The 26601-nt window shown below is 38.2% G+C and overlaps 1 protein-coding gene across 33 annotated transcripts in view; it reads left to right on the top strand.

Annotated features, from left to right (window-relative positions):
* NRXN3 (neurexin 3) overlaps positions 1 to 26601 on the top strand; it is a 1418420-nt gene that overhangs the window by 1242723 nt on the left and 149096 nt on the right. For all 33 annotated transcript variants that reach the window (XR_004956343.1, XR_004956344.1, XR_004956345.1 and 30 more), the window contains one exon: positions 10650 to 10821. Coding sequence is in view for 30 of the 33 variants with exons in the window: in XM_036239437.1 (XP_036095330.1) it covers positions 10650 to 10821 (172 nt within the window). In the remaining 3 variants the exon portion in view is untranslated. The remainder of the gene's footprint in view (positions 1 to 10649; positions 10822 to 26601) is intronic.

Genomic DNA, 26601 nt, shown 5'->3' on the forward strand with positions numbered 1-26601 from the left:
GAAAGAGTACCTTGTTTAGCTTTGGGCTGAGCCAGGCCTAGGAGCTCTGTCCTGCATGGGGTTATTCCTGCATCAGTCATTCTTTAATGACCAAGCAGTCGCATTCCCTACTGCTCATGTTGACTCTAGATCATCCAGTATTTTATTCACCCTGGAATCTGTAGTTAGTTCTGAGTCAGGTCTGCAATTGATTCACATCCCTGGGAGGCCTTCTGTGCAAGTGAAGCCTCCGGGGCTCTATTTACCGTCCAGGGAATGTCCAAGGGCTGGATTAGAACTTGACTGCAGATGCCTTTTAACGGACACAGAGAGGCTTAGATTCTCCTGAGCCATTGTCAATTTACTTAAAATGCAAAGAAGAGAGTCACAGAAACCAGCTTTAGAGTATTTAAGTTTTAAGGTCTTGTTCAAACACAGACACAGATGTATGTGCTTACATGGGATACACACACACACAAACACACACACACACACACACGCACACACACACACACACAAAACTCTCTAACATTGTATTCCTTAGGCTCTTGGATGAAATTTTTTAGCATCTTTGTATCAATGAATAAAGTTGTTGTGCCCCCATAAAGAAGAGAGAGAAGAAGGAATGTTTGTGCTCTTTAAATGCCATAATATGAAAACTTCTTCATATTGAGTATGGATTTATCATAAACTCCATGAATAATTCGTGTATTCAAAGTTGTGTGGCTCCTGGATGGCTCGCAGTGCATGTCATGTCATAGAGAAGTGATGACTTCCTAGTCTCTCAGAGGTCCTTCCCCCATTTGGCTGAAACTTGCTTTATGATTTGGTAGGGATGCTAAATTTAAGTAAAATTAGATGTGTTCTCTAATTATTCTATCAAAAGAGCACACTGTTTTGAAATCATTCTCAGGGCTGGTAGATTGACAACCTTTCCAAAGGCATGAGTCAAATCCCCATGACATGTTTTCAAGTTTCCCATCTGGGTAACTTTTATTAAACTCACCTGGGGCCTAGGGAAAGCATTCTTCTTTTCATATCTCTGTTCAGGTATCCAGATTACTCTCCCTAATGCCGGCTTTGACCCTGGTGTGGAGGCAAGCAGGCCTGCCTTCCCTTGATGTACTACAGTGGTTTAAATTTTACTTATTTTTTTTTCTGTTGCTTTTATTATGGTGGTCGAAGGTAGGTCAGAATCAACCTTTTGAATTAGAAATGCTGATATGATCCAAGAGAGACTGTTGCAGTAGTGATAGTGGACAAATGGGAGGACCATAAAATATCACCTGGATAAAATACCCGGCTGCAGCTCTATCTCCAGGACGCACACACCAGCGTCCGGGCGTGCAGACAGACGCTGCTGATATATTACAGTCTGCTGGTCATTTTGTTTACGATAACCAGGAAAGGAAAAATGAGCCCCTATTTCAGTGTGCTCGTCCCAAGATGATGACACACTAGAATCTCCTTGCAGGTAAACCAAGAGAGCTCAGTTAATCACCATTTATCACTCAAGGGACTCAAGTGTCTTGCAGATGCATTGGAGCCCTGGAGACTGAGATATTCATTGGGCCGCAATGCTATTTTCTTCTTTTCATTTCATCTAATGTAATAAACTGCAGTCCTGGCATCAGAGTGATATGTGCTTGCTTTTAGAGTCCCAAGCCTTTAACATGTACATGATTCACTCCAGAGATCTAAATAAATTTTCAGAAAGGAATGTCATATCATTATAATTTTAATAACTTTATAACTTCGCTCCGTCTCCTCCATTACCAAGACTATTCCTAGTTGCCATCATTTTTTGCCAGAAGCTTCTAATTTATTTCTCCGTATCTTCAGCTGTTCACCTTCAAACAGTGTTAATGTGGAATTGATTTTAGTATCTAAACTACCCTTAATGGCATCTGAGGTAGATTAGTTTATGCCTAAATTGGGTGAATTTTTATATATTTTGTCTTGGCTTATTAGAAGTGTGTTCTATTTGCCAGGTGATAGTTGAATGAGCAGGTATAGGCTCCCTTCCCACTTGACCTTCCCACTCATATTTGAGTTATTCTAAATGCTTAAACATAAACTATTGGTCAAAAACTGAAACAAAAATTATACTTAGCCTTGAATTGTGCAAGGTGCCAACAGGGGTCAGCAGAATTTTTCTGTAAAGGGCCAGAGAGTATTTTAGGCTTGTAGGCACCATGAGTTCTGTTGCAGACACTCAACTTTGCCGTTATAATGCAAAAGCAGCCAAAGGCAATATCTAAATGACTGAGCACAGCTGCGTCCCAATAAAACTTTATTGACATAAATAGGCAACAGCCTGATTTGGCTCACAATTTGCTGATCCCTGCTTCAAGCCAGTCTGCCTCCTACAACTTTTGCATACTTCTACAAAGACATCATTTAAAAATATGCAATAACCTACACATTATATTTTCTGATAATCCCAAGTACTAAACCTCTCAATTCTGAAATGTGTATACTAATATGTTTTTCCTTAGTGAGAAAACGGTATAGAGTTCATCTACAGGGGTGGCTGAGAATGCTTTATTTATTAAACCAAGAATTCTTGGTTGTTGTTTGTTATTCACGTAAGTCCACCCGCCTTGAAGCCATAATGTTAACTTAATCTGCCACTTGAAAGAGAGGTAAATAGTAAAACACTGTGGAGAATTGCTAAAGATTTCCTTGCAACTACAGAATAGGTCTCGAAAGGTTACTGGCTGTTTACTGGTGTCTCTTCCATAGGGCAACTTCTGCTCTTCCTTGAGTTGCAATATCTATTTCTAAGACAGGGAGTGTCTCACTTGCAGCCCACTCAGACCTGACCATACATCTTCATGGAAACTGACTAAAAGTACCTAGTTCATAATGAAGGGTCGCAGGACTAGATTGGAGTTGGGACTATCAGGTAATGTCATTGTGCCAGGGGAGATGTCCTGGGAGGCTTTCTTAGGGGCTAGCTAACTCATTGCTATGAATTACAAGACCAGATTGGGAAAATAACATAGGACATATATTTTAGACTTGCCACTTTCTGGCTGTGTGAGCTTGCATTTCCATGTTATATCTATATGTTATATCTATAAAATGGACACTTGAGCACAGCATAGACTAGGGGGAGTGTCAGAGAGATGATCCGCACATGCTCATTGATCACCCCATGCTCTGAGGGATAGACCACAATTATATACGAAATATATAAAAATTTACATGTGTGTATACCCAGACATGCACTGGTTTACATATGAGTATTGTGTGTGCATATGTACTGGGTGCATGCATACATGTCTTATAGAAGAAGTATTGTGGGAAATAAGTTTAAACACATAAGTAAATATTTGTAGAACAGTTTCTGTGATGCAGTACATGCTTTGTGTATGTTTGTTGAGTGACTGAAGTTTTGGATTGCTAGTAGCCCTGTTGTTATCATGGGCCAGATAGTTCTTTGTTGTATTCTGTCTGATATTGAGCAGCATTCCTGGCCTGTACCCATTAGATGCCAGTAGCACCCAACCCCCCCCCCCATTGTGATAGCTAAAAATGTCTTCAGACATTACCAGATGTCCCTGGGCACAGAATCACCTCCAGTTGAATCCACTTTTCTAGTAGAACCAAAGTATTAATATAAAAAAGAGTTTCCCAGACTTTGGTAAGCACCTGGAGGGTTTGTGGGGCGGGGTGGGGCCCGGGAGGGGGGGGGGAGATTACTGGGCCACACTCCACAGTTTCTGATGCAGAGGGTCTGATGTGAGATCCAAGAATTTGCATTTCTAATGCTTTCCCAGGTGATGCAGCTGCTCACGGCTCCAGGACCACATTTTTAAGTGTGTAGGTAAGGTGTAAGATGTTCTGGACAAAGCCTAGCTAATTTAAGATGTGCTTATTAATTGTGAGGATTATTATCTTACTGTGAGCAGAGGGCTTAAGGTCTCTTTATTAAGGCCATCAAGTGGTTTTTTCACAGCCAGGGTAGAGATTTGGGGGGAAAGCAAGGCATCGATGGGAGATGTGCAGTCTGCACTGGGTCTCAGTCAGCTCTGCCCTGCCAGCTGTCTGCTGGATCCTGCCAGGAGACTGCTCCGGGTCTTTGCGCAACACTGGGGCTCCTATAGAAGTGAACTCTAATTTCTACTTTGTTGTCAAACTTGACTTCCAAACAAGGCAGTGTGACATTGGGGTCTGGGAATAGAAGTGAATGCTCACAGTGGATTTGAAGGACACGATGACTCAGGATGCCAGTTTGCGACCGGTGACTATTGGAACCGTGGCTCTGACTTGCATCTTATTTAGTTGCACCAGCTGTCCTGTCCTTCCTTGATTCCCCTCTTCGGGTCAGAGTTTCTGTTGTCCTAAGCTGTCATCCCTGCTTTCTGTCTCTCTCTTTTTCTTTACTTGTAATTAGAGATGAAGCCGTCTTGGGCTATTTATCAGTCTTATCTCTCTTGGCCCTCTGTTAGTATTTCAGTCTGTGGATCTAAGCTCCTTTAATTGATTGACTTCGCACAACCAGACATTAGCAAAACACCAGGTGAGACACAGCTGCAGCCAGGGGGAGAAGTGGATGCAGTTTTCTGGGTGGGTGCAAAGGTCATTGAGACCTGTGCCGATGTAGGAAAGCAGAATTAGTTTTCAAGCCATTTAACATGAATTTTCTATAGACAATCTGTATAGATTCTGGAGCTGATGATCTTGAATGGGAGAGTCATTTCACATAGAGAAGCATCCCATAGGTCATGTGCAAAAGCCTTTGACTCGCCCATCATCCGTCTTGCTATTTCTCACCCAGTTACCCCAACAGCTTCACTGTTATCACCAATTTCACCCCACTATTAACATCATTTTATATCATCCTTTGTAGAGCATTTCAGAATTTGCCAAAATTTTATTCGTATCTCTTAAGTACATTTAACACAGGTATGATCATTCTTCTTGTCTTCATATTGTTCTTACTTTTCATACTGATAGCTTAAGATTCAGGTAGTTGAGGGATCTGTTCAAGTTCACCTGGACAACAGATGCAGAGCTGTGACTGCGCTCAGGGCTTCTGATTCTAAACTGTAAAGGCTTCTGGAGCCCAGAGCAGACATTTTCTTCTCCTCTGCCCTTCCTGTCACAGCCATACTTAAGCTCCTCAAGGAAGGGGACTGGATCATTGTCATGGGATGATGGTGAAAGTCTGAACCTCTCTCCCAGCACCACAGCGGGAGTCTTGTCAGTTTGGGTGATTCCAGATGGGCTCATTCACTATCTTAGGCTTCTTGAAGGAGAGACCTCGTCCCTTAGATCTCTTGAATCTTTTGATTGTACATGGCTCTGCATTCCCAAAGTGCACACTCAGCACTTATTAGCTAACAATTGTCCTAGGCCTAGAACAAGGAAACTATAATATTGAAAGAACAGACGTGATTTTCACTGAAAGGCAGTTAATAGCCATGAAAAGAGCCTATACAGTGTTCTAAGAGTGTTTTATTCTAGAAAACTTTAATAAAATCTTCCCTCAGTCAAAATTATCTGATGAATCAAGTAAATTAATTGTACCTTATCTTTTTGTATTTTACTGATTGCATATATAAAGCACAATGAGACTATATGTTTTGGCTAAGATTTGTGGCAAAAAAAATCTGAATATGGATGATCAGTTTTCTACCCCGTATTGTTCGAATCATGCTTATTCTCCCATGGTATAAACATTTATTTACACAATTTTTTTCTACCACAACTATAAATTCTAATTCCTTATTGATTCATTTATTTATTAATTTAATAAATATTTACTGAGCACCTGCTAGGATTCATATTTTTGAGATATCCACAATTAGGTTAGGCAGGCATAAAGTATATAGTATATAATGTACATGCCATCATATAAATAATTCCAATTATGACATGTAATGTGTATGACCGAAATAGAACATGGTAGAAAATCCATGGATTTTAAAGTCAGAGAGACCTGAATTCTAATCTTAAATATGTCTCCAGGTAGTTGGTAAATTCTCAATTCCTTAACTATCTTTTTAACCTATGAAAATTATCTGAACGGTAATTATGAGAATTTGGAAATTATTCAGAATATTTGCTAATCACTCACTCTGTCCATCGAGGAAGTCTGGGTTATGCTTCAATAATAAAACAGTTAAAATATTCGGTGACATCAAGCAACCAAGCTGTGTTTCTCATTCATGTTTCATGTCCATTGCAAGTTATCTTGTTGCCATTCTAACTCAGTGACATAGGCTGACAAAGAAGACACTACCACAAATTTGCTCCATACAGTCATTGAGAGAAAGTGGGAGAAGTCAGGCCGGTGTCACACCCACAACGAAGTGAATGGCACGAGGAAAACAGTGCCACCGGTCACTTTATTTACTATGACCCCGACTTAGAAATGGGTACAGCAGACCTGTCAGTGTCTGGACCCGAGAGGGATCACATACATGTCATTCTCCTTGCATTATTGCCTAGCACTGAACTCACAAATTCTGTGGGAAGCTTAGAAGTTAAGATATTGAGAAGTGCTTCCTTTGCACCTCTCCCTGACATGCATTTGAGAGTCCCAGTTCTGTTTCTGTCAGCTACAGTTTTCTAAAATCATCACTGGTGCATTCTGCCGTCCCCGGGGACCCTCAGGAATGAATGAAGAGATTGCCTTCAGAGAGATCTTTATTCTTGAGGATATGTCTTGCCCTTGTGTATTTTTGCTCCTGAAACCTGCCGGCTGTGTTGGTAGCATCTCTTAGGTCACCTCCACAGTAATAATCATAATGTGGCTGATTGATAGAGGATCAGAAATCTGGAACCTGACAAATTTGAGGAACCAGGTGGGTTTGTAAACAGTCATTTTTGATGAACAATGACTTGCTGGCTATTTAAGACAGCTGTTTTCTGCACCATTCAATTTTTTCCTGAATGCACTTGAGAATTCTTTGGTAATGTCTTCTGATTTACCACTTGTCATTGTTTTTAGTATTGAGGAAGAGCATAGATTGAAGCAATTGCCTCGGTAGCAACTTTAATAGTGATGGGGTATGGACTTATTAAAATTTATAGTCATGCCGTTTTTGCAGCTACACTTTGCTTGTCTTGGAAAGGCTTGTAAAAAGCTCTAAGGAACATGAAGTGGGAGCAACTACCAAATCGGGACAGGAAATCAACCTTGCACATTTTTTTTTTGATGTTCTGTTTGCTAAAATTTACATTTATTTCCACAATATTTTTTGGCGACAGTGTGGCTAAACCAACAGCTCTTTAGCTTGTGCTATTATGGTAGCCTATGCTAATCAGGGGAAGGAAAGAGAAAAGATGACTGGCGTTTACTGGGGTCCCAAAGTATGCACAGCTCTGTTTCACACATGTGTGTTCTTCTGAAATTCTCACGAGTTTCGGAGATAGCCTTTCCCTTCCTCTACACATCCCTTTAATAGCAGGAAAGTCAAGAATTAAAGGTCTTACAGCTTTCAGAACCGGAGGTATTATTTGAACCACGCTATGTTAAAACCTATGTTTATCCTATTGTATACATTGATTTCTCTTGTAATCAGTGTTATATATAGTCAGTGATTGGAAAGTTTCTTCTGCTAATCTCATTTATCTTTTATATGTATATAGTGTCTTACTATTTATAAAGTACTCTCATATTAATCATATTATTTCAGTCTTACAATAGCCCTATGAAGTATGTAAAGCAGGTATCTGGTCCCCATAATATAGTAACAAGAAACAGGTCAGTAAAGTTAAGTAACTTGCCCAAGGTCGGTCAAGACTGACTCCAAAGCCAATGTTTTTATCTCTCACATCGTCTCTGGACACATGAACAAGCAGAGTTTATTTTCGTGGCAGCTGCGTGTGATGGATTCAAACCTGGGCAACTGGATGAGTATTTGCCACAAGGCTTATAATGAACTGAGACAAAGAAGTTAGCCACAGATTATAATGCCAGCGCGGTCCCATGACAAATGACAGAGTGGTTGCAGTAATGAAATTTTATACGAGTAAAGAGACCACATCTGAGGACTAGCACAGCCACATTTACCACTGCAGGAAAAACAGTGAGACATCTGGGTAAGGGTCTCCACTCACACTGGCAGCATGCTGGTAGGATTAGGAAGATCTCTCTGAAACAGCGATTACAGTGGCAAATGTCTGGTGCCTTAGATAAGGACCAGATATTTATTCTGGCAGAGATTAAATCTTTTCTTTCTCTGAATCTATTATGGATCTTGCAGAGAATCTGCCCAAGAATATATCTCACTGATCAGCCAACTCACTGAGCCAGAACTGTGCTTTGCCACTGTCGTGCGTGAAAAGCTGCAGAAAGCTGGTTTAAAGGGTTTCTCCTCTCCCCCTGAAACTGTTCTCCATCTGTGATTAATTAGTGACTCAGAGGTGAGTTGAATCACCAGTTTTTTTCATGCATCCAGGATTTATACAGTGGTTTCTCAGTAAAGACACGTTGCACAGTAAACAGCCCACATTTGTGGGGTGAGCAGGGGAGTAATGGTGTCTGCAGTTATGGTTTCTTAACCGCCCCAGTCCTTTCATTCTGCTAAACAGATTCTGACTCTGGTTGTCATAGCTTTGCTTATTTAGGGATGAGGGTGACCAGGTACTAGTGTGCGTTTGCACATGCAGGCATGCGCGCGCACACACACACACACACACACACGCCACCCATACTTAGAAATGAATGTCAAGTTTTTAAGTAAGAGAAAGTAAAAATGTCATATTGTTATTTCTGAATTCCTAGAGAATTAAGGAGTAAGAATAAAATGGATCATAATATTATTAATTATGGCCATGAAAGATGCAAAAGAATCTATTATCAGGTTCATTTACCCATGTATCCTATTTTAATGCTAAGTACTTTGTTTAGTATGGGGGATGCAGAGATAGAGAAAAAGAAACTGAGAACATAGTGTCACAATAAACAAGGATTTAAGAAATCATGACTACATGGAATCACCATTTAGGGAAGTGCCTGAATTTCTCTTTCCAGAGAACAGAGCGTCAGATTTGCTGACATTATTTTATACCGCATACTATGCACAGAGCACAATGAGAGCAGTGATGTCCGCCAGTGTCTCAGCCTCCCTGCATACTGAAAGCAGCCTGTGTTGATCAGCCTGGATGCCTACTGTCTAAAATCAAGACTCCTGGGTACTTGCCCATTCTTTTGTTGTGCACGAGATGTGTTCATATGCTAAAGGAAAATTGGCAAGTTGAGAAAAACCTATCTTTCGAAAAAAATCAATGAAACGTACCATGCTGTATGGAAACCAGCGCCTAAAATCTCTCCAGCATCTTAACTTATTGACTTTAAGCACAGCGAGTGCTTAATAGACATTAATTTATTTATTAACGAATCAGTGAACCGGATTTAGTGAACTCTTCCCTACATCTTAGTTTATATAGATTCTGGACTTCTTTCCCATATTATTCTCTTCTTTCTCCTCCTCATCCCCTGCTTTTCCCTGTCCTCTCACTCCCCCTCATCCCTTTCCTCCTCTTTGTTCTTCTACTCCTTCAATTAGGAAATCAAAGATAACAAAGACTATTTGAACTAATATCATGACTCAGTATTGTAAGAACATCAGAATTACAGCTAAATTTTCTTATCCTTGAATGTCCAACCTGTTGCTTATCCAATAAGTCAGACAACTAGGGTAATGGAGAAAGATGTCTCCCTTCTCTCCTCATCCGTCCCTTCTGACACCTTGCATGCTGTGATATGTTTCTAAGAGTTTTAAAGAGACTGAGTATATCTGATCAGAAAAGTTACTTTCATTTTATGTCTCATTGACTAATTCCAACTCTTAGTTGTAATCGATTATTAGGAGAGAAGATTAAGAGTTTTAATAGCATTATTATTTATGCTTCAATATTTCGCTTCCTAGGAGGTAGATCATATCACCGCTTCCACCTTCACCACCACCATCACCATAATTATCACCTTCATTGCCATAGTGTTAGTCTTCTGAGTTTGCTGTGTTTTCCCTTTCCAGAAGTCTTTTTGAGCATAAGGCTCTAGTACTGAATATTATATCCCTCTGTGGATTAACGTGTAGGAGTTGGGCTATAAGTGTGGGAAGGATAACAGCCATCTGACTCTGAAAACCCAAGCTCAGTTTCACTGGCTTCTACAGAAGATATATTTTCTATGTATTTTAGACCTACAGTAAGGTGACATTCAAGAGATGGCCCATAATGCTAGCTCCTCCGCTATTGGCTCTCAATGATTCTGTACCCCTTCCCTTTACCTTGACTACCCAAAATGTACAACCAGGCTTATATTTCCTCTCTAATTCTAAATCTGAACTGTGAGATCTAGGGTCCAGTGTCTTATTAGCCTCTCCTGGAAAACAGACCTAACTCACCTCACAGAAATGAACTCTACAGTGTCACCGAACAGTTTTAGGTAGGTGTCTGATTCTAGCTTTGATATCTGTTGAGGGCAATCAAATGATGTAACCCGTGCAGTGCAGCCTGTGAGAGCAAATTGCTTTTTATGTTTAAGATGAAAGCCCACAGACAAATGTGGGGAAACTGTTATTAACTTCATGCTGATGGCTCCCTCTGAGCACCTACACATTTGTTGTTAGTTGGAGGATCAACTTTAAAGGGAGAAAAACCTTGCGGTTGGTGATAACTATGCCTTTTGTGTCTCTTTATCACAGGAACAGGGGAAAATTGGAGTTGTCTTCAATATCGGCACAGTTGACATCTCCATCAAAGAGGAGAGAACTCCCGTGAATGACGGTAAATACCACGTGGTGCGCTTCACCAGGAACGGCGGCAACGCCACACTCCAGGTGGACAACTGGCCGGTGAACGAGCACTACCCCACAGGTACACACTCTGCTCTCACTGCCCACACTCGTTTTGCTCTCCCGTTCTTACTTCTAAATGGCGATTTTCTCACGACCATTACAAAATCATATAACGCTGACTATTAAGCACACATTCATGATTTTTTTTTTTGTATGAAAAGATGAGTTATTTCTTTAGGACTTGGTTCAGTATAGGGAGCTTCTGGAGACTTACTAACTATGCACTGAACACTTTTTATTAACCTCACTGCCTGACTGGCTCATACCAGACACAATTATTTTAGGTTTTCCGGGCCACTGAAAACGATGAGCAATGGAAGGAAGAGGCATCATTTCTATCCTGAGCTATTGTCAGTAATCATGGAATAATCAGTTTGTAATGTAATTTGTTTAGGTATGATCAAAGGTACAGCTGGCCAGAAATTGTAGAAAGACTGTGAAAGGAAGTTTACTAAACTTGAATGGATGAACAAGTGAGGGTAACAGAGAGAAAAACTAAGGGTGGAATTTCATTCATTTGGATGACTTTGCCAAATTTATTTTCACCTACGCTAAGCATGACTTGATATTCAGACATTTTCCTAGTAGGCATTTTAATAGCAAGCATACTGGTGTGGGAGGAAGAGGGGTTAATCATCTGTTTAAATTTTATAGTCAAGCAGCATTTGCCAACAAACTCCCAGAGCCAGATGGCCGAATGAAGGGCAAGGAGAGGAAAGGTTGCCTTCTTTAAAAGACATCATTTAAATAATCCCTTAGTTTTCCCTCTCATCTCTCACTTCTCCCAAGAAAAGAGCCCTGAATCCTGATCATAAATGTTCCAGGAATGGGAGGGAAAATACTTGGGCTAATTGCTCCACAACTGTATTATCACCTGGTGGATAGGAAAGATTAGCTCAGAATATTGACTTTTCATTAATATGGGCATGGTAGTATGTCTTGCTCTCTATCTCCTACACTCCACATTTCTCATAACTTTCTCACTGTTATCCTCTCATGTCCTTTATAGTGAGGTGGCCACAGAGATGAGAAACCCAGAAGTACATTTCTGGAAATTAAAGAGCTGTTTTAACTAATAATCATGTGGCCCAATAATTTTGAATGACTTAAAGGCTATGATCAAACTCAGCATTGTTTTCTTTAAAAGTCAATCAAAAGTAACTCTGCTACTGGGTTTTCCCCCTAATAGCCAGTCTTCCTATGTCTGTTCTAAGGATTATGGAAGTATTCACAAACAGCATGCAAGACTCCCACATTATTGAAGCAAAAAGCCCCCATCTACCCATTAATCTACCCTGTCAGTCTCTAGCTCAGGCTTGACTGGGAGTCTCTTGTCATACTCTTAGTACTTCTTTAAGGCACAAAATTGACCTTATGCATTCATCTTTGAGCCTTTGAAGAGAGTGGTGTTAACAGCTACTATGAATTTTTATCATCATCCAAATTCACTAGACACTAATAGACCTGATTTTTAAATGTTTCTTCCTTGAACTCTGGGGAATGGGAGGAGTGGGGAGGAAATCAAAATAGCCTAAGATCTTAAAAGCAGTTTATTTGCTCATAGGAAAAATCAATCTCTCTCCATGCATATTATCATTGGCCCTGCTAGTGCGACTGTAGGGTTTGTTATGTTTTTATTAGGAATTTCAAAGATTTTTAAATTGATGTTAACTACTTGCCCAGAGCCAACATAGAATCTGCAAGTTTGCTGCCAGCAATGAGAAGGCTCTTTAATGGTCATTTTAAAGCCACAGATATGTAAAAAAAATCAGTGACCCTTGCTGTGTGTCTATCTCTTTGTATCTTTAGTTCCAAATTATGGGTTGCTTCTTATGTTTACAAAACAGAAAAAAAAAAAAGCCTTTCTTTAATGGTATTGCTTCCCACTGAAAACTGTTATTACTAGTAATTGTTGGTAACTGTTATTTAGTAATAATAAGTATTATTATTATAGGACATAATACAGTATAGCAGTTATAAGTATGGGCTTTCGCTGGAGTTGGGATCTTGGTGCTATCAGCTGTAAGTCTAAGGCAGGTTGGATTAAGACCTTGAAATGTCCTAAGCACTGAAATATTTGGTGCCTCTCTTCACATATAATTCAAATTACAACAGTAAAGCATAAAATAAGAATTTCTAACAGTTCTGATTTTTCTTCTCTGATGATCATTGTAATGTTTTTTTAAATACATCAGATTCTTTCTCCCCACGTTCTTATTTCTTTTTTTAATCTGTTTTCTTGGTTCTCTAAGTAAATGTTTATTTTTCCTATTTGGTAATCCAGTTCTAAACCTTAAGCAAGTTATTTATTTACCTCCTGGGCCTTGGTTTCCTAGTCTGTAAAATAGGGTAATGATAATACTCACCAGAGTCAATGTGAAGACTGAGTTGAACACATGTAAAATGCTCAGTGTAATTCTGGGTCAATTAAGTCAATATTCAATAAATGTTAGCTATGAGGATTACTAAACATTTGGGTAGCATTTTTTTTTTTACATTACATATTCACTCAGACAGATGACTTCACTTTAACTATGAAATTGGGTAGGGTAGATATGCTTATTCTACATTTCAAAACTTAAAAAGATACTCAGAGAGATGCTGTGTCTTTCCTAAGGTAACATAGTAAATGAGGGAAAGAATGAAGACCAGATTCTCCTGTCTTCAGCTGAGCACTCTTTCCATTATTGTTCCCACAGTAATCTAGGGGATGTTTAGAGAAGAGCATCGATAGAAATGAGCATCATTCTTCTTGTATCATCTTAGGTTTATTCCTTTTTTTTTTTTTAATGCCATATTACAAAGGTTAGTATCAATAACCACACAAAGGTGGTTATTGTGAGATGTGGACTTGAAAATCCTTCTTTAAAAAAGAAAATTTCTTTTAGCCTTGCTGAAAGACTTATTTGTAATAAGTCTGTGCTGTCTTCCCATGACAACAATGGCAATTTGCTTCCATGCAGCAGTGGAAAGAATACTGAGTATCTAAAGGAGCTATCACCTCACTTTGTTGCCTAGACTGGAATACGATATTGGAAAGCGCAACATTTATTCTACTTTTACATTCCACTCCTTAAAGACTTGTCAGGCGCAGCTCATGTTTGGATCTTGGATACCTTATTTTCTCTACCTCTTGTTTCTCTGTGCAACTGGAAGGACCCATTCAACTAAATTTAGAGCAATCTGGCAATGTTTAATTAATCTGTGTTAACCCATGAGATGAAAACACCCACCATATATGGTCAGGCAGTCTTGACACAGTTTCTGCAAAAGCGATGTATTCTTCTTTTTCCAACCTATCCTATTTAATTGATAGTAATAAGTATGGGAAAAAGGTCAAGTAGTTGTGCTACTTGACTATTGCTAAGGTTTAAATAGTAAATAAATATCGAATAGCTCCTGCAGAATAATCACGTAAGTTATCCCATTCTGAGGCACCCTCTCAGAGCCTCATTCCTGTTCAACAGGTCTCCATGTATCAGGGTGAATGGGTCAGCTCCAGAATCTTCTCATGGGCACTTTCAGAATTTTGTGTGGCTTTACTGAAACATCCCACTGTGAAATAGTTAGAAACCAGCTGGGCACAGAGCATGTAGCATGCATGCCCTTTGTGATTCAGGAAGGATCCAAAATAAAAAAAGTTCTGTAGCCATTGGAATCATATCACTTAATTTTGAGAGATAGAACTCAAAAGTGTCTTCTCTCTTTGAACCTGAAAATGGAGAGGTTGAGGAACAGGAGAGGAAAATAAAAGATGAATCACCCCAGAGCTAGCATCCAGGCAATGACAAATGTTCCTTATAAAGCCTCTGATTACCAATTAGACACAATGGAGTGGTGGGGACAAGGGGAGGGGAACAGTGAGTTGAGCATAAAAAATTAATTTTAGCCCCAGACTAGGCTCCCTGGGAAGCTAGGCTGAGTGGGATTGTAATATCAGGGTTATTATAATCCTGAGCATCGTACAGCCAGGGACTTTCCAGGTCAGAACTAGGCTTCCTAGAAAGTGGAAACTGATAAATATCTCCAGTTTGTATGACATCTCATCTTACCATTTCAGGTGGTGCTGAGGATAACAGGAGCTCACTTGTTTTTTCTTTTGTTCTTGACTTTTTTAATGCCAGTTTACCCCATGTGCTCCTAACTGGACTCCCTGTCAATAAAATGCCCATTGATGAATCCTGTTTGACTACCCAACTCAGAACATGATAAGGATATAGAAGTGGCTGCTCTTGTCAGACACTAGATTAGAAAACTTCCTCTTTATATTTGCATGTGTCAAATTCCACGAAACCTTGTCTTTATAGGGATTAAATGGAAAAACACTGCTTTAGTGCTTACCGATGCTCAAAGTGCCTTCATATGTATTATTACATTTACACGTGATCCTCACTCTATCCTATAAAAGAACTGAGTCTTGTATTGTTATTACTGCCATACCCATATTCAGGTTACATCACTGAGGCTCTAAGAGGCTAAATAACTGACCCAGTATCACGCAGCTTAGGGGGTAAAGCCAAGGTCCCTATCTGGATCCTCAGGTTGCACTACCTCAAAGTTATTGCATATTTTTCTATTTCTCAGAGTCATGATTTTATTGATACTGACACTAGGTTTTTAGATTTTTGCTTTGTTTTTCCATTCAAAGTATTCTCAGAAGTCTCTGCCTGGCCTAGTTCAGTTAGTAGGGTTTCTTAACCTTGACACAATTGACTTTGGACTTGAAGATTCTGTGCCGTAGTGGACTGTCTGTCCTGCACGTTGTAGGATGTTTCTGCATCCCTACTCGCACCCACTACATTCCAGTAGCATGGCTTCAATACTAAACGTCTTCTTGGGGGCAAAATCATCCCCAGGTGAGAATTACTGAGTTAGAGAAAGTCTCCAATATATTTTACTTCAAATGCTTATTGTCCTTTTATAGTTTAGACAGTATACATGTGGATAAGGGAAATTTATTTGTGCACATCTCACCCTCGATTATTGAGACTTTGAAGGGTTAAAAAGCCTATGTACTTGACGTGATGCTGAAATTCCTCAGGCCTTGGGTTTTCATTAATTCCTAGCCAGGAGGTTTTCTTTTCTTTCCTTTCTGTTTTTGGCTGCAAACATTTGGAGCCTTGCCAGATTCGAAGCACACATTAAAACAAGCCCCATCTACCTGCTCATTCATGCATTCAGGGCTAGTGTTACTTTCAGTTCAACAGGGAGGAAAATGTAGATAGTGAAGTCCTGCAAAGGGAAGAAAAAGTATAAATACGACGAAGAAGGAAAGCCATATTTGAACATGGTTTTCAAGACTGCAGAGATGTCATGGCAACTGGTGGGAGGCTGACTTAATGAATGTGTTTGAACATTGCTAGGTATACATTTTAAAGCCATCTTATATGGAAGTCTTCTAGCATTCAGTCACAGAATGTAGCAGTCAGTCAAACCAGTGCATCCCAAATATTTGCACTGCTAAATAGTCAATTTTTTTCTCATTCGTCGGGAATGAGTTAGGATTCAGAAGTAGGTGAGTTCTATTTCCAAGGGACCTTCAAACTGCTGGGGTTGGTCTTTGGTGAAAAACTGTTTTAAAAACCTGTTTAATACACACACACACACACACACACACACACACACACACACACACACACACACTGAGAGAGAGACAGGAAGGGAAGCAGTGAGGGAGGGAGGAAGGGAGAGGGAGAGGGAGAGGGAGAGGGAGAGGGAGAGGGAGAGGGAGAGGGAGAGGGAGAGGGAGAGGGCAGAGGGAGAGGGATCGAGAGAGAGAGAGAGAGAGAGAGAGACAGAGAGAGAGAGAGAGAGAGAGAGAGAGAGAGAGAAGCAGTATTCTTTAACTTGGCTGCAAATAAGATTCTCCTGGGAATTTTTAATAAACTGAGGGTGCCCAGGCCCCATTCCAGGTGATCTAATTTCATTAGTTTGGGGTGTGGTCCATGGATCAGCTGCAGCAGCATCACCTGAGAACTTGTTAAAAATGCAGGATCTCTGCCCCACCCACACCTACCGAATCAGAATATGCATTTTAACAAGATACGCAGGTGATTCATGGGCACAGTAAAATTTGAGAGATGGTGTTCTAGGCATAAATATATTTTTTTAAAGTCCCAACGTGATTCTATGTGCAGCTGGATTTGAGAATAACTGGTATTTAGAAGACTAAAATGTCTCATTTTCCTTATTCAGACTGTGCTGTTCAGTACAGTAGCCACTAACCATGTGTAGCCACACCTGCAATGTACCTGGTATGACTGAGGCCCTGAAAGTTTATTTTATGCATAGTTATTATGTCCTCTAGCCACTGAGGAATTTGAGTACGTTTTCTTGTTCAACTCTCAGGCCCACACTATGAGGCTGGTGGCTGGTGACTGGTGTTAGACAGTGCAGAACTAGAATATACTATCTCTTATTTCCTTTTATCTGTTATTCATAATGTAAATCTTCATTTATATCATTAATGAATTAAAGGGCATTTGCCTTCCTATACCTTCTGAACTTATCTAATGCATTTTGTCTTTACACTGGGGTAATAACGCCACTGGAGTCAAGAGTGTTGTCCCAGAGATGCAGAAAGTGGCAGAGGCCACTATCTCTCAGCCAGTTCATCCAGATGGTGATGGCTGCCCTCTGTTGGACATTTACTACATACTCCCCACTTCATGTGCATTTCATTAAGCCTCAATACAACCCCTGAGGTCGATGTTAGCTTTATTCTCATTTTACAGATAAGCAACTGTCCCAGAGGCCCTAGGTACGTGCCTGGCTCACAGTGTGAATGAAAACACTGGTATTCCAACCCAAGACCATCTGGCTTGAAAGCCCTTGTCTTAAATCACACTCTACGCCTTCTGCATATTCCCTTTGATACCCCAGAACAATTGCATCCCCCGGAAATTTCAATCTTAACCCAAATCTTGACAATTTAGAATTTTTCTTTCAAGTTAAATCTCTGATTTCTGCCAAGTAAGAAGCCAGCCCTCCCCACGGGCATTTATGACATCTGCTTTCTTCCATATCATCAGTTAGGCCTTTTGGGACTTCGGCAGCCTCTTTCCTTTCATGATTCCATTTCACCTTCTAGCCTATATCTAGAAGGGAAGAACTTTATTAGATGAAAGTTTCTTATACTGTTTAACAGTCTTGCTTGGGGGATCAGAGAGCAGTGAGAGGGTGCTTAGTGGTTTTTTTATTTTTATTTTACCCGGTAAACCTTTCTTTTCTGTGAATTCCCAGCCACAAGGTAAATAGCCTCATATCTTACAGGTTAAATACAGATTCTCCTTGACTTACAGTGGGGGTTATATCCCAATAAACCGATCGTAAGTTGTAAGTATCAGAAGTCAAAAATGCATTTAATACATTTAACTTACTAAACATCACAGATTAGCCTGGCTCAAAACACTTACATTTTCTACAGTTGGGCAAAATCATCTAACACAATGAGTATACTGTAGAGCGTCTGTCAGTTACCCTCATGGCAGTGAGAGGTGGACTGGGAGCTGCAGCTCGCTGATGCTGCCCAGTGTCATGAGGGAGTACCCTACTGCCTACTGCTAGCTTGAGAAAAGATCAGAATTCAAAGTATGGTATCTATGGAGCGTGTCACTTTCTCATCAGCATAAAGTTGAAAAATCCTGAATCAAACCATCGTAAGTCAAGGACCGTCTATACAATTACTGCTCTCAAACCTATAGCCTTTCTCTCCCTGTCGACGTCTCTTAGAAGCTGATAAGCATTTTGAGGCAAACCATAGGCTTCTGGCTAATGCTTAAATTGAACATAACTACCCAGAAGACAAAAAGACAAGACTAAGCAGTTGGCCCTTGGAAAAACATGGGTTTGAACTGCACGAATCCACTTACATATGGATTTTTTTCAATAAATACTATAAATGCATTTTCTCTTTCTTATGACTTTCTCAGTAAGGTTTCTTTTCTATAGGTTACTTTATTATAAGCATACAGTATACAGTACATATAACATTCAAAATGTGTTACTTGACAGTGTGTTTATGTTATTGGTAAGCCTTCTGGTCAACAGTAGGCTATTTGTAGTTAAGTCAAATGTTATACATGGATTTTCAACTGCATGAATGTTGGCACCCTTAACTCCCCACTGCATTGTTCAAGGGTCAACATTGGGTGTGTGTGTGTGTGTGTGTGTGTGTGTGTGTGTGTGTGTGTGAGAGAGAGAGAGAGAGAGAGAGAGAGAGAGAGAGAGAGAGATACATCTTACAGAAGAAAAGAACACTTGGGAAGAGGGGAAGGAAACCCATGAACATATAGCACATGGACACAAGGCACATGTTCCTGAGACATTAAGCTAAAACATTGCTCAAGTTTATTTATGAAATAATTCAATAACATGCAAAGGAGTTAGTTATAATGATGAAGAATTACATCAGATATTATGATAGCAATTGTAGTAACTAAAGACATTATTTATCTAGAATTGATTTGTGAACAGGGCAGTGCTTTTGAGCAAGAGGACTGATGAACAAAAGAATAATTTTGATGGAAACTTCTCTAGGACTTTATAAGATGCACAACTTAGTCTAGGGTACTGGGTTATGTTTTCTCATCTTTAGATACCACGATAGTCTAAAGAGAAAGGTGTACTTTAACAAATTAAAATGATAAATATTTATTTAACCATAAGTTAAATGTTTTTCATATTATATATATTCTAGGGACTCAGTGAAATATGTAATGAGACATTTGAGGGTTACTTTTAGGCACTGTTTAACTAGGGAAACAGATTTTTTTTTTAACTTCTATGGGTAATAAGTATATAATAAACTAAATCCATGGAATAATACTTTCAAGATTAGGAAAACAGGTCATCTTTTATGTGATTTTAAAATTATACTTATTTGCAATAGTGTGATATAAAAATACTAATAACACCTCACTCTATGTAAGGCATCTGCAATTATACAGATTCTTCCAAATTAAAACAATCATCAAGTGTTGTAAAATTTCAAAGCTAGACTAAGGGAATTACAAGTTTTGTTTGTCCTATTTTCACAAAGAAGCTTTAAGTTAGGTAGTAAATAAAAATTCTGGCATACAGAATTTATTTCCGATTATGAAAATCTAGAATTATTATCCTAATCATAAAATGCAATTACCCTATTTTGTTTTCCCTCAGTCCCAGAATTAGATGAATATCAAATGTTCTAACTCCTGTACAAGAACATAGCTCTCTTTATAGGAAAAGTTTTCATGTTTCAGTCTCTTCAATTTAAGTTTTGCACAAGGTTGCTGAGTCCCTCTAGTTATTTAAAGTCTAAAAAGAACATTTAGCTTCTTAGAGAAGGGTGGTACATAAATATCCAATAGTAATAATAATAAGAATATATATCCACACACAGAATGTCATTTATAATTCTATAAAGCACAGAGGGTAATGAAAGGCTCTCTAAACTGTAAATCACTCAATCGATTGTAATCATATTGCAGCTCATCTCAAAGAGATAAGGACTTTCCACTCCTCTAAAATCCCTATCAATACCCTGGCAGGCTGAAGCAGAGGGAAAGGAGGGTCAGAGGAGGAAGGAGAGAATGAGTCAAGGACAAAGAGGCAATTCTCATCTTCAGTTCATGGAGTTAATGTGGACTGGATTAGATTTCCAGTGACATTTACAGTTTGCTCCATGACATGCATTTCTTTTTCACATGGTACTTTTACAGCCTTACAGTAAGCCACTGATGCTCCGTGTCAGCCTGATTGTAGGGGTTTGCAATTTCCAGTACACTGCTGTGTAAGAACACTTAGGGTCTAGGTACATAATTGGAAAATGATAATTCAAGCCAAAAGCTGAAGGTTATGTCAAAACAAATGATAGAAACGAGTTGATAATGGGTCAGAAAAAGTAATTATCTTGCACTTTCAAAAAGCAGAAACACTTCAGAAATCTTTTTATTAACTTCTGTTGCCTTTCATGTTAAAAAATGTTGCTAATCCCCCATCCGTATCAGTGAAGTTGGTTTGATTGGAATGATCTTCTTCTGCATTCATTCATTCGCCAGTCAACCAATATTTATTCAAAATCTACTTTACATATAAATCCATGCTGGGTAATGGGTATACCTGTATGATATGAAATAAAACACAACTTCTGCCCTCAAGGATCTTATATTCTATTGGAACAGAAATACATGTATACAAATAAGATAGTTTTAATACTTAAATTTTATTGTGCAGTTATTAAGTGTCAGGCACTGCACTGAGTTCTTATATTAAATCTTTACAGTAGATGTAAGAGTAAAGAGTATTTTTATCATCATTTTTCAAATGGAAATATGAAGGCTTATAAAATTAACTTTCCCAGGGTCATTATACATGAAGACCTGGAACTTAAGCCTGTATCCCTTAGAAGGCAAACCTCATCCTCCAATGTGTTACACTACATTGTACTTGCAATTCTAAATAATGTAAGAAGGTGCATTCATTCAGGTGAGATCTGGATTCACTGGCACACGTAAGTGCCTGATAGAGCCTGAGGGCCAGACAGGGGTGGGATGAAATCTGAGCTGTGACATTGGGCTCTCTAGGACAATGCTAACAAACTCTGCTCCCTTACTAAGCATACACAAGCATAAACTGTGACGTGACCACCTACACATTTCACAGTGAGGGAACTGATAGACAGGCTTCGTTCATACATTATTTCACTTAGTATAATCTGCCCAGTTGTTGCAGGGGAGAATTATTACTCTCCTGCTTTTACAGATCAATGAACCAAGGCTCAGGGAGTTTGAGTACATTTGTTGCAGTCACAAGGCCATAAGGTGTCAAAGCTGGGATTCCACACAGATTTATACGTTCCTACACCCCTATCCCTTTGTTACCCCACTTTCCCATCATTTCACTGGAGCACTCTATTTTGCATTATATAAAGAGCTCAAATTCATTTGGTTGACAGATGTAAATTCACATGCAAATTTACTATTGTTTCCCACATCCCAATGCATGCAGTACATGCTGTAATCACATTATTAAACATTTACTAGAAATGTGCTTCTGCCCGATGTACGATTTCTAGTCTCAATTTTAATTAAACTAGATTTCTTTGCATTTTAATCACATTATAGAAATGTGGTTTTCTCAGAGTTCAATGGTGAAATCTTTATTCCAAATGCCTACTAGTGTCTGAGAGCTGTATATCCTGGGGAAAGGGATGAGGATATTATAACACATCTTTTCATAAAGGATTTTAGGGGAATAATATTAATTAGTAATAGGTAACACTGATACTGTACTTATTTTGTGCCAAGCTCATTGATTATTACATTGAATCCTTTCCACAGCATTCTGGAAGGAGATGTTATTATTATTCCCATTTTAGAGACGAGGAATCTGAGTCTCAGAGAAGTTAAGTAACATACTTTCCAGTATTGTAAGACAAGTAGGTGATAGGGCCATCTTGGATTTGAATATAGGCATGGAGACCCAGTGCCTTTATTTAGAGCTACTTTTTCTCTAAGAAAGCCAAATAATAAGCATTATAGACTTTTCAAGCAATTATTTAATTCTACTGTTGTAGTGCAAAAACAACCACACACAATACATAAATAAATACATATGGCTATGTTCTAACAACTTGATTTACAAAAAGAAACTGATGAGCCAGATTTGTTTCTTGGTTGTAGTTGGGGAGACCCTTGATCAGGTCAAGCATATTTTGAAGATTGTACCTTTGTTTTTACTGATCCATCAGCTTTATTTTGTGAATTGTCTCATCTCTGTTTATAGTAAAGGGAGCAAGATAATCTCTAAGTGGATGACTTAAATTTCAGAGACACAGAGAATATATTACTGCTAAGTGGACTAGTGTAGAGCCACTGGTGAGGTTAATTCAGGTTAAAAGAATATATAAATGGGCCAGACAATCCATTTACCTGTGCTTTAAAAAACAAAAACAAAAACAAAAACAAACAAACAAAAAAACATACACTGCTTTCTTAAATGAACACCCAAGGCACAGATTCAATTCCACCTTAATTTATGTCATGACATACATTGCTTAGAGCAAGATTTGAAAATAACAAACAGAAAGTATTAGTATTTCTCTAGTTCTGTTACTTCTATTTAGTAACTAAAAGTTGTGGTAATCCAAATCCACTTTTCTCCCTTTCTCCTTAGGGAACTTAACATACTTTTCTTTTGAATTTATGTGTTTTTATTAGCCATTGGCTTAGCCATCCTAGCCTATTCTCTGTCCTTCTTCATAAAGGTGCCAACTGACTTCTTAGCATTTATATTTTCTTCTGCCTGCTCCATGCTACGTCTATTTGCTAAGTCCCAGGGAGCATCCTTGTCATTTTCTCAGCATTGGCTGTCCCTAACCTGTTAATGGGAGCTTCCTGCGTGAGCTTCTGTTCACTTCCTGCCATTAACCTGCAATTATGAGGGTGGACTCTCCTCGTGTGTGACTAATCCTCTTTCTGCTGTTGAATTTTAGACATTTTAGAATCTGTTTCCATATTTTTTAAAGGAACAAGAACCAGGTTATGAGTTTTTACAAGTGTGTATATACTGAAAAGCATTCACAAGTTTAAAATAGATATTTAAAAATTACACTAAGGCAGACCAGATTTTATTTATACAAAATGGAATCCTTTCAAATTTTACTAACCTCAGTATTGACTATAATAAAGTTATCAATCAATTCAAAATTCCCACCACCAGAAGAGAAAGCATGTACTGTCCGACTTGGCTCTCTGCAGTTCAAGTTAAGTCACTACACTTTTGTTAATCCCCCCATTTTTTTAGCCAAAGTAGCTATATAGTAGTTGCTCAATAAATGTTATACAGCACAACTGTACTGAAATTATTGGAGACTTCTGATTCTTTGTCACACTTACACAATAACAATATATACCAAGGTAAAGAGCATCCTTTATAAACATTAAATATACCTAAGTTTGTTTTAAAAGCAATAGGAAAATATCAAATGTTTCACTGTGAATAACTTAAAATTTTACCAGGAAATTTTTCTTTGTCAAAACGATTAAATCTTAATGTTATTAAAATATTTTTACATTGCCGAGGTGATTCTCTATGTTTCCAAGGGTAGATTCTCAATATACTTAAACAAAATGATAAAAGTAAGCAAGGAGGATATTTAGGCATCCACAAAAGTTTCAAAAAAATATATAAATCTAACATAAATATAAATGTAAAGTAAATCTAAAAGCTTCTCAGAGAGCCAAGGTTTAGAAATACTTCATTTTTAAACCTATATAAAACTGTTGTGAGATGCTGTTACAAATAAAATAGGAACTTATATAAGTGAAGTACAAACTAAAATAGAACCAAATGCTTTTAGAGTTTCAAAATGAATAGCTGGATATTTTACTAAATTTTCTGTGTGATAAGAATGGAGTTGGACCTCCAGGAGAGTAAAAATAAAGGTAATAGATAGGAAAGAATATGTTGTTCTCAGGGAGCAATCGAGGTCTCCTAGGAGGTAAACCAAGTGAAGTCTAATAGTCTTGCTTCATTTTGTGACTTTCTCCCACTATGACCCCAGAGAATTTTGAGCTTCAAGTAGGTTCATAAAAGGAATTTTGAAATAACTCTTTACACATCTGTTCTTGAAATAAGTCAGTTGAACTGAGCTGGGTGCTATACCAACACATTGACTCAAAGTTCTGACCATCCCTGATCCCAGACCTCCTCAACAATTCTCTAGTTTTGTTTCTATTCTCAGTTGCTTTTTTCTTAATTCTCAGCAGTTGTATGTAGTTTATCCACAGAACTTGTTCTAAGCCCACCTTCCTAGCTGTCTAGTTGAAATGCAGTAGTGGTCGTAGATGTCTCCAATGAACACATCGGCCAAAACACTGATGAACGTTTTACCCAGTTAATCCAGCTCATTCAGTGGCTTCATAATTATGTAGCTGCATCATTCTGTCAGGTTAGTGTTGCTTCAATCTTTTTTCTGGTCAAATAGAACAATCAATATAAGTGTCCTTTGTTCCTCTCTCTTCTGGCTTTGATTCCTTGATTTGTGTCACTTCTCCCACTGTAGCTACTTAGAACAAGCAAAAGGTTGACTAGAGGGTTCAAGAGTTTGAGCAATAATTGTGAACCTTCAAACCTCACTGCCTTTTGTATGTGTGATATCAGTTGAAATCACAGTTGACACATCCAGCCTCTAGGGACAGAAGCCTTTGTTAACAGAAAACATTCAAATTCTTCTCTTACAGTATTTTATGCACTCATCTCTGTAAGTCCCTTTATTAGGAACTGAATAATAGAAATTGGACCATAGTTCAATTAGAACATGTTAAATCCAACAAGATAAGTAAGGAGGAAATCCACACATTTCTTCACTACTCATGGTGTCTAGGTTCTCCTTTCTGAGTCACACTCAGAAGTAAATCTTTGAAAGAAAAAAAAAATCTTTGGATAGCATCTTTGAGTTTTAGTTAGATGGGAAATTTCAATTCTTGTTTAGAGGTCTAAACATTTGTAAGGATTCTGATGTGATTTAAATAAGCTACTATCCCAGATAATTAGAAATAAAAACATAAAACCAAGAAAACTGAATGCTCTTCTTTCATTTGTCTCATCTCTTGCCCTAAATATACCTATCCTTACTAAAGTTCTAAGTGCTTTTTGACAAGACAGCAATGGTACATCAATAGATATTGCATGAACTTGAGCAGGCAAATAGAGTCACTCAAAGGCCTTCTTTTAATCTCTTGGATCATTATTGCAAAGATAAAAGTGGGTTTCTGAAAGAGTGAAATTCAAAGGAACCTAGCAATTAGAATGGTGAAAATACTAGGTCATCTGTTCCATTTCCCTAGTTGGTTTGCAAATTTCTACACAATGTAGACTACTCCAATTTGACTAGTATGATTTGAAATGTTACAGATTATAGAGTTTGCCTTTCTTCTACCAAGAGAAGAGATCTGTCTGATTTTTTCTCTTTGGCTTCCATAATTTTTTTTTGTTGTTGTTCAGTGCCATTATTATTAGCAATGTCATTTAAAATTATTCTGAATCGTTTCTTTTGATCCTGGATGTTTATTTTTTTACAGATAACTAGGAGTTGTTTCTTTTGTCCAGGGTGCAATGTTCTATGCAGAACATGTAAAAACATTCTCTCCTTTGAGATATTTACAAAACATCTCTCTTTCTATACAGGATATACACACACACACACATATCAGTGGGTAACTATAAAAAAAAATTTCATTTGCTTCGGTACAGATAAATATATTTAGAGTAGTCTACAGATATTTATAACTAATCCTCAGATAGCAAAGATTTAATATTATGTGTTTAACGTCTTATATTAAATGACTAAAAGAAGTCATTAATATTTTATTTATGTTCCTCAAATTTGTAGGTTTTCAGAGGTTATAAGAATCTTAGTAATTATCTAAACCTTCAAGGCTAATAGTTTAATAATCCGTTAGTGTCAGGAAACCTGCCTCTGCGTGAGGTAGCTATAGTCATCAACTTCATGAATATTCTTTAGCACTTAAGATGTGTCGATATTTGGTGTCATTGTAGGTTGTAGAGGGTATTGTGGAAGTAGGATGGTGTAAAAAAGATTTTTAAAATAAACCTTACTTCTAAGGAGACTGGAATTTCATTAAAAAAAAAATGCCCATAAGACCTAATATTCAATGCAGGATAGTGGAGTCTATCCTGACAGGTAAATATTTAATATATGTGTATAATTTCACATAATCATTAACTGCTTTTTTAAAAGTGTGAAAAAAAAAGCCCTGATTTTTTTAAAAAAAAATTCTGGTCATCGCATTTG

Source organism: Rousettus aegyptiacus, unplaced genomic scaffold, assembly GCF_014176215.1.
Source record: "Rousettus aegyptiacus isolate mRouAeg1 unplaced genomic scaffold, mRouAeg1.p scaffold_m13_p_3, whole genome shotgun sequence".
Lineage (NCBI taxonomy): Eukaryota > Metazoa > Chordata > Mammalia > Chiroptera > Pteropodidae > Rousettus > Rousettus aegyptiacus.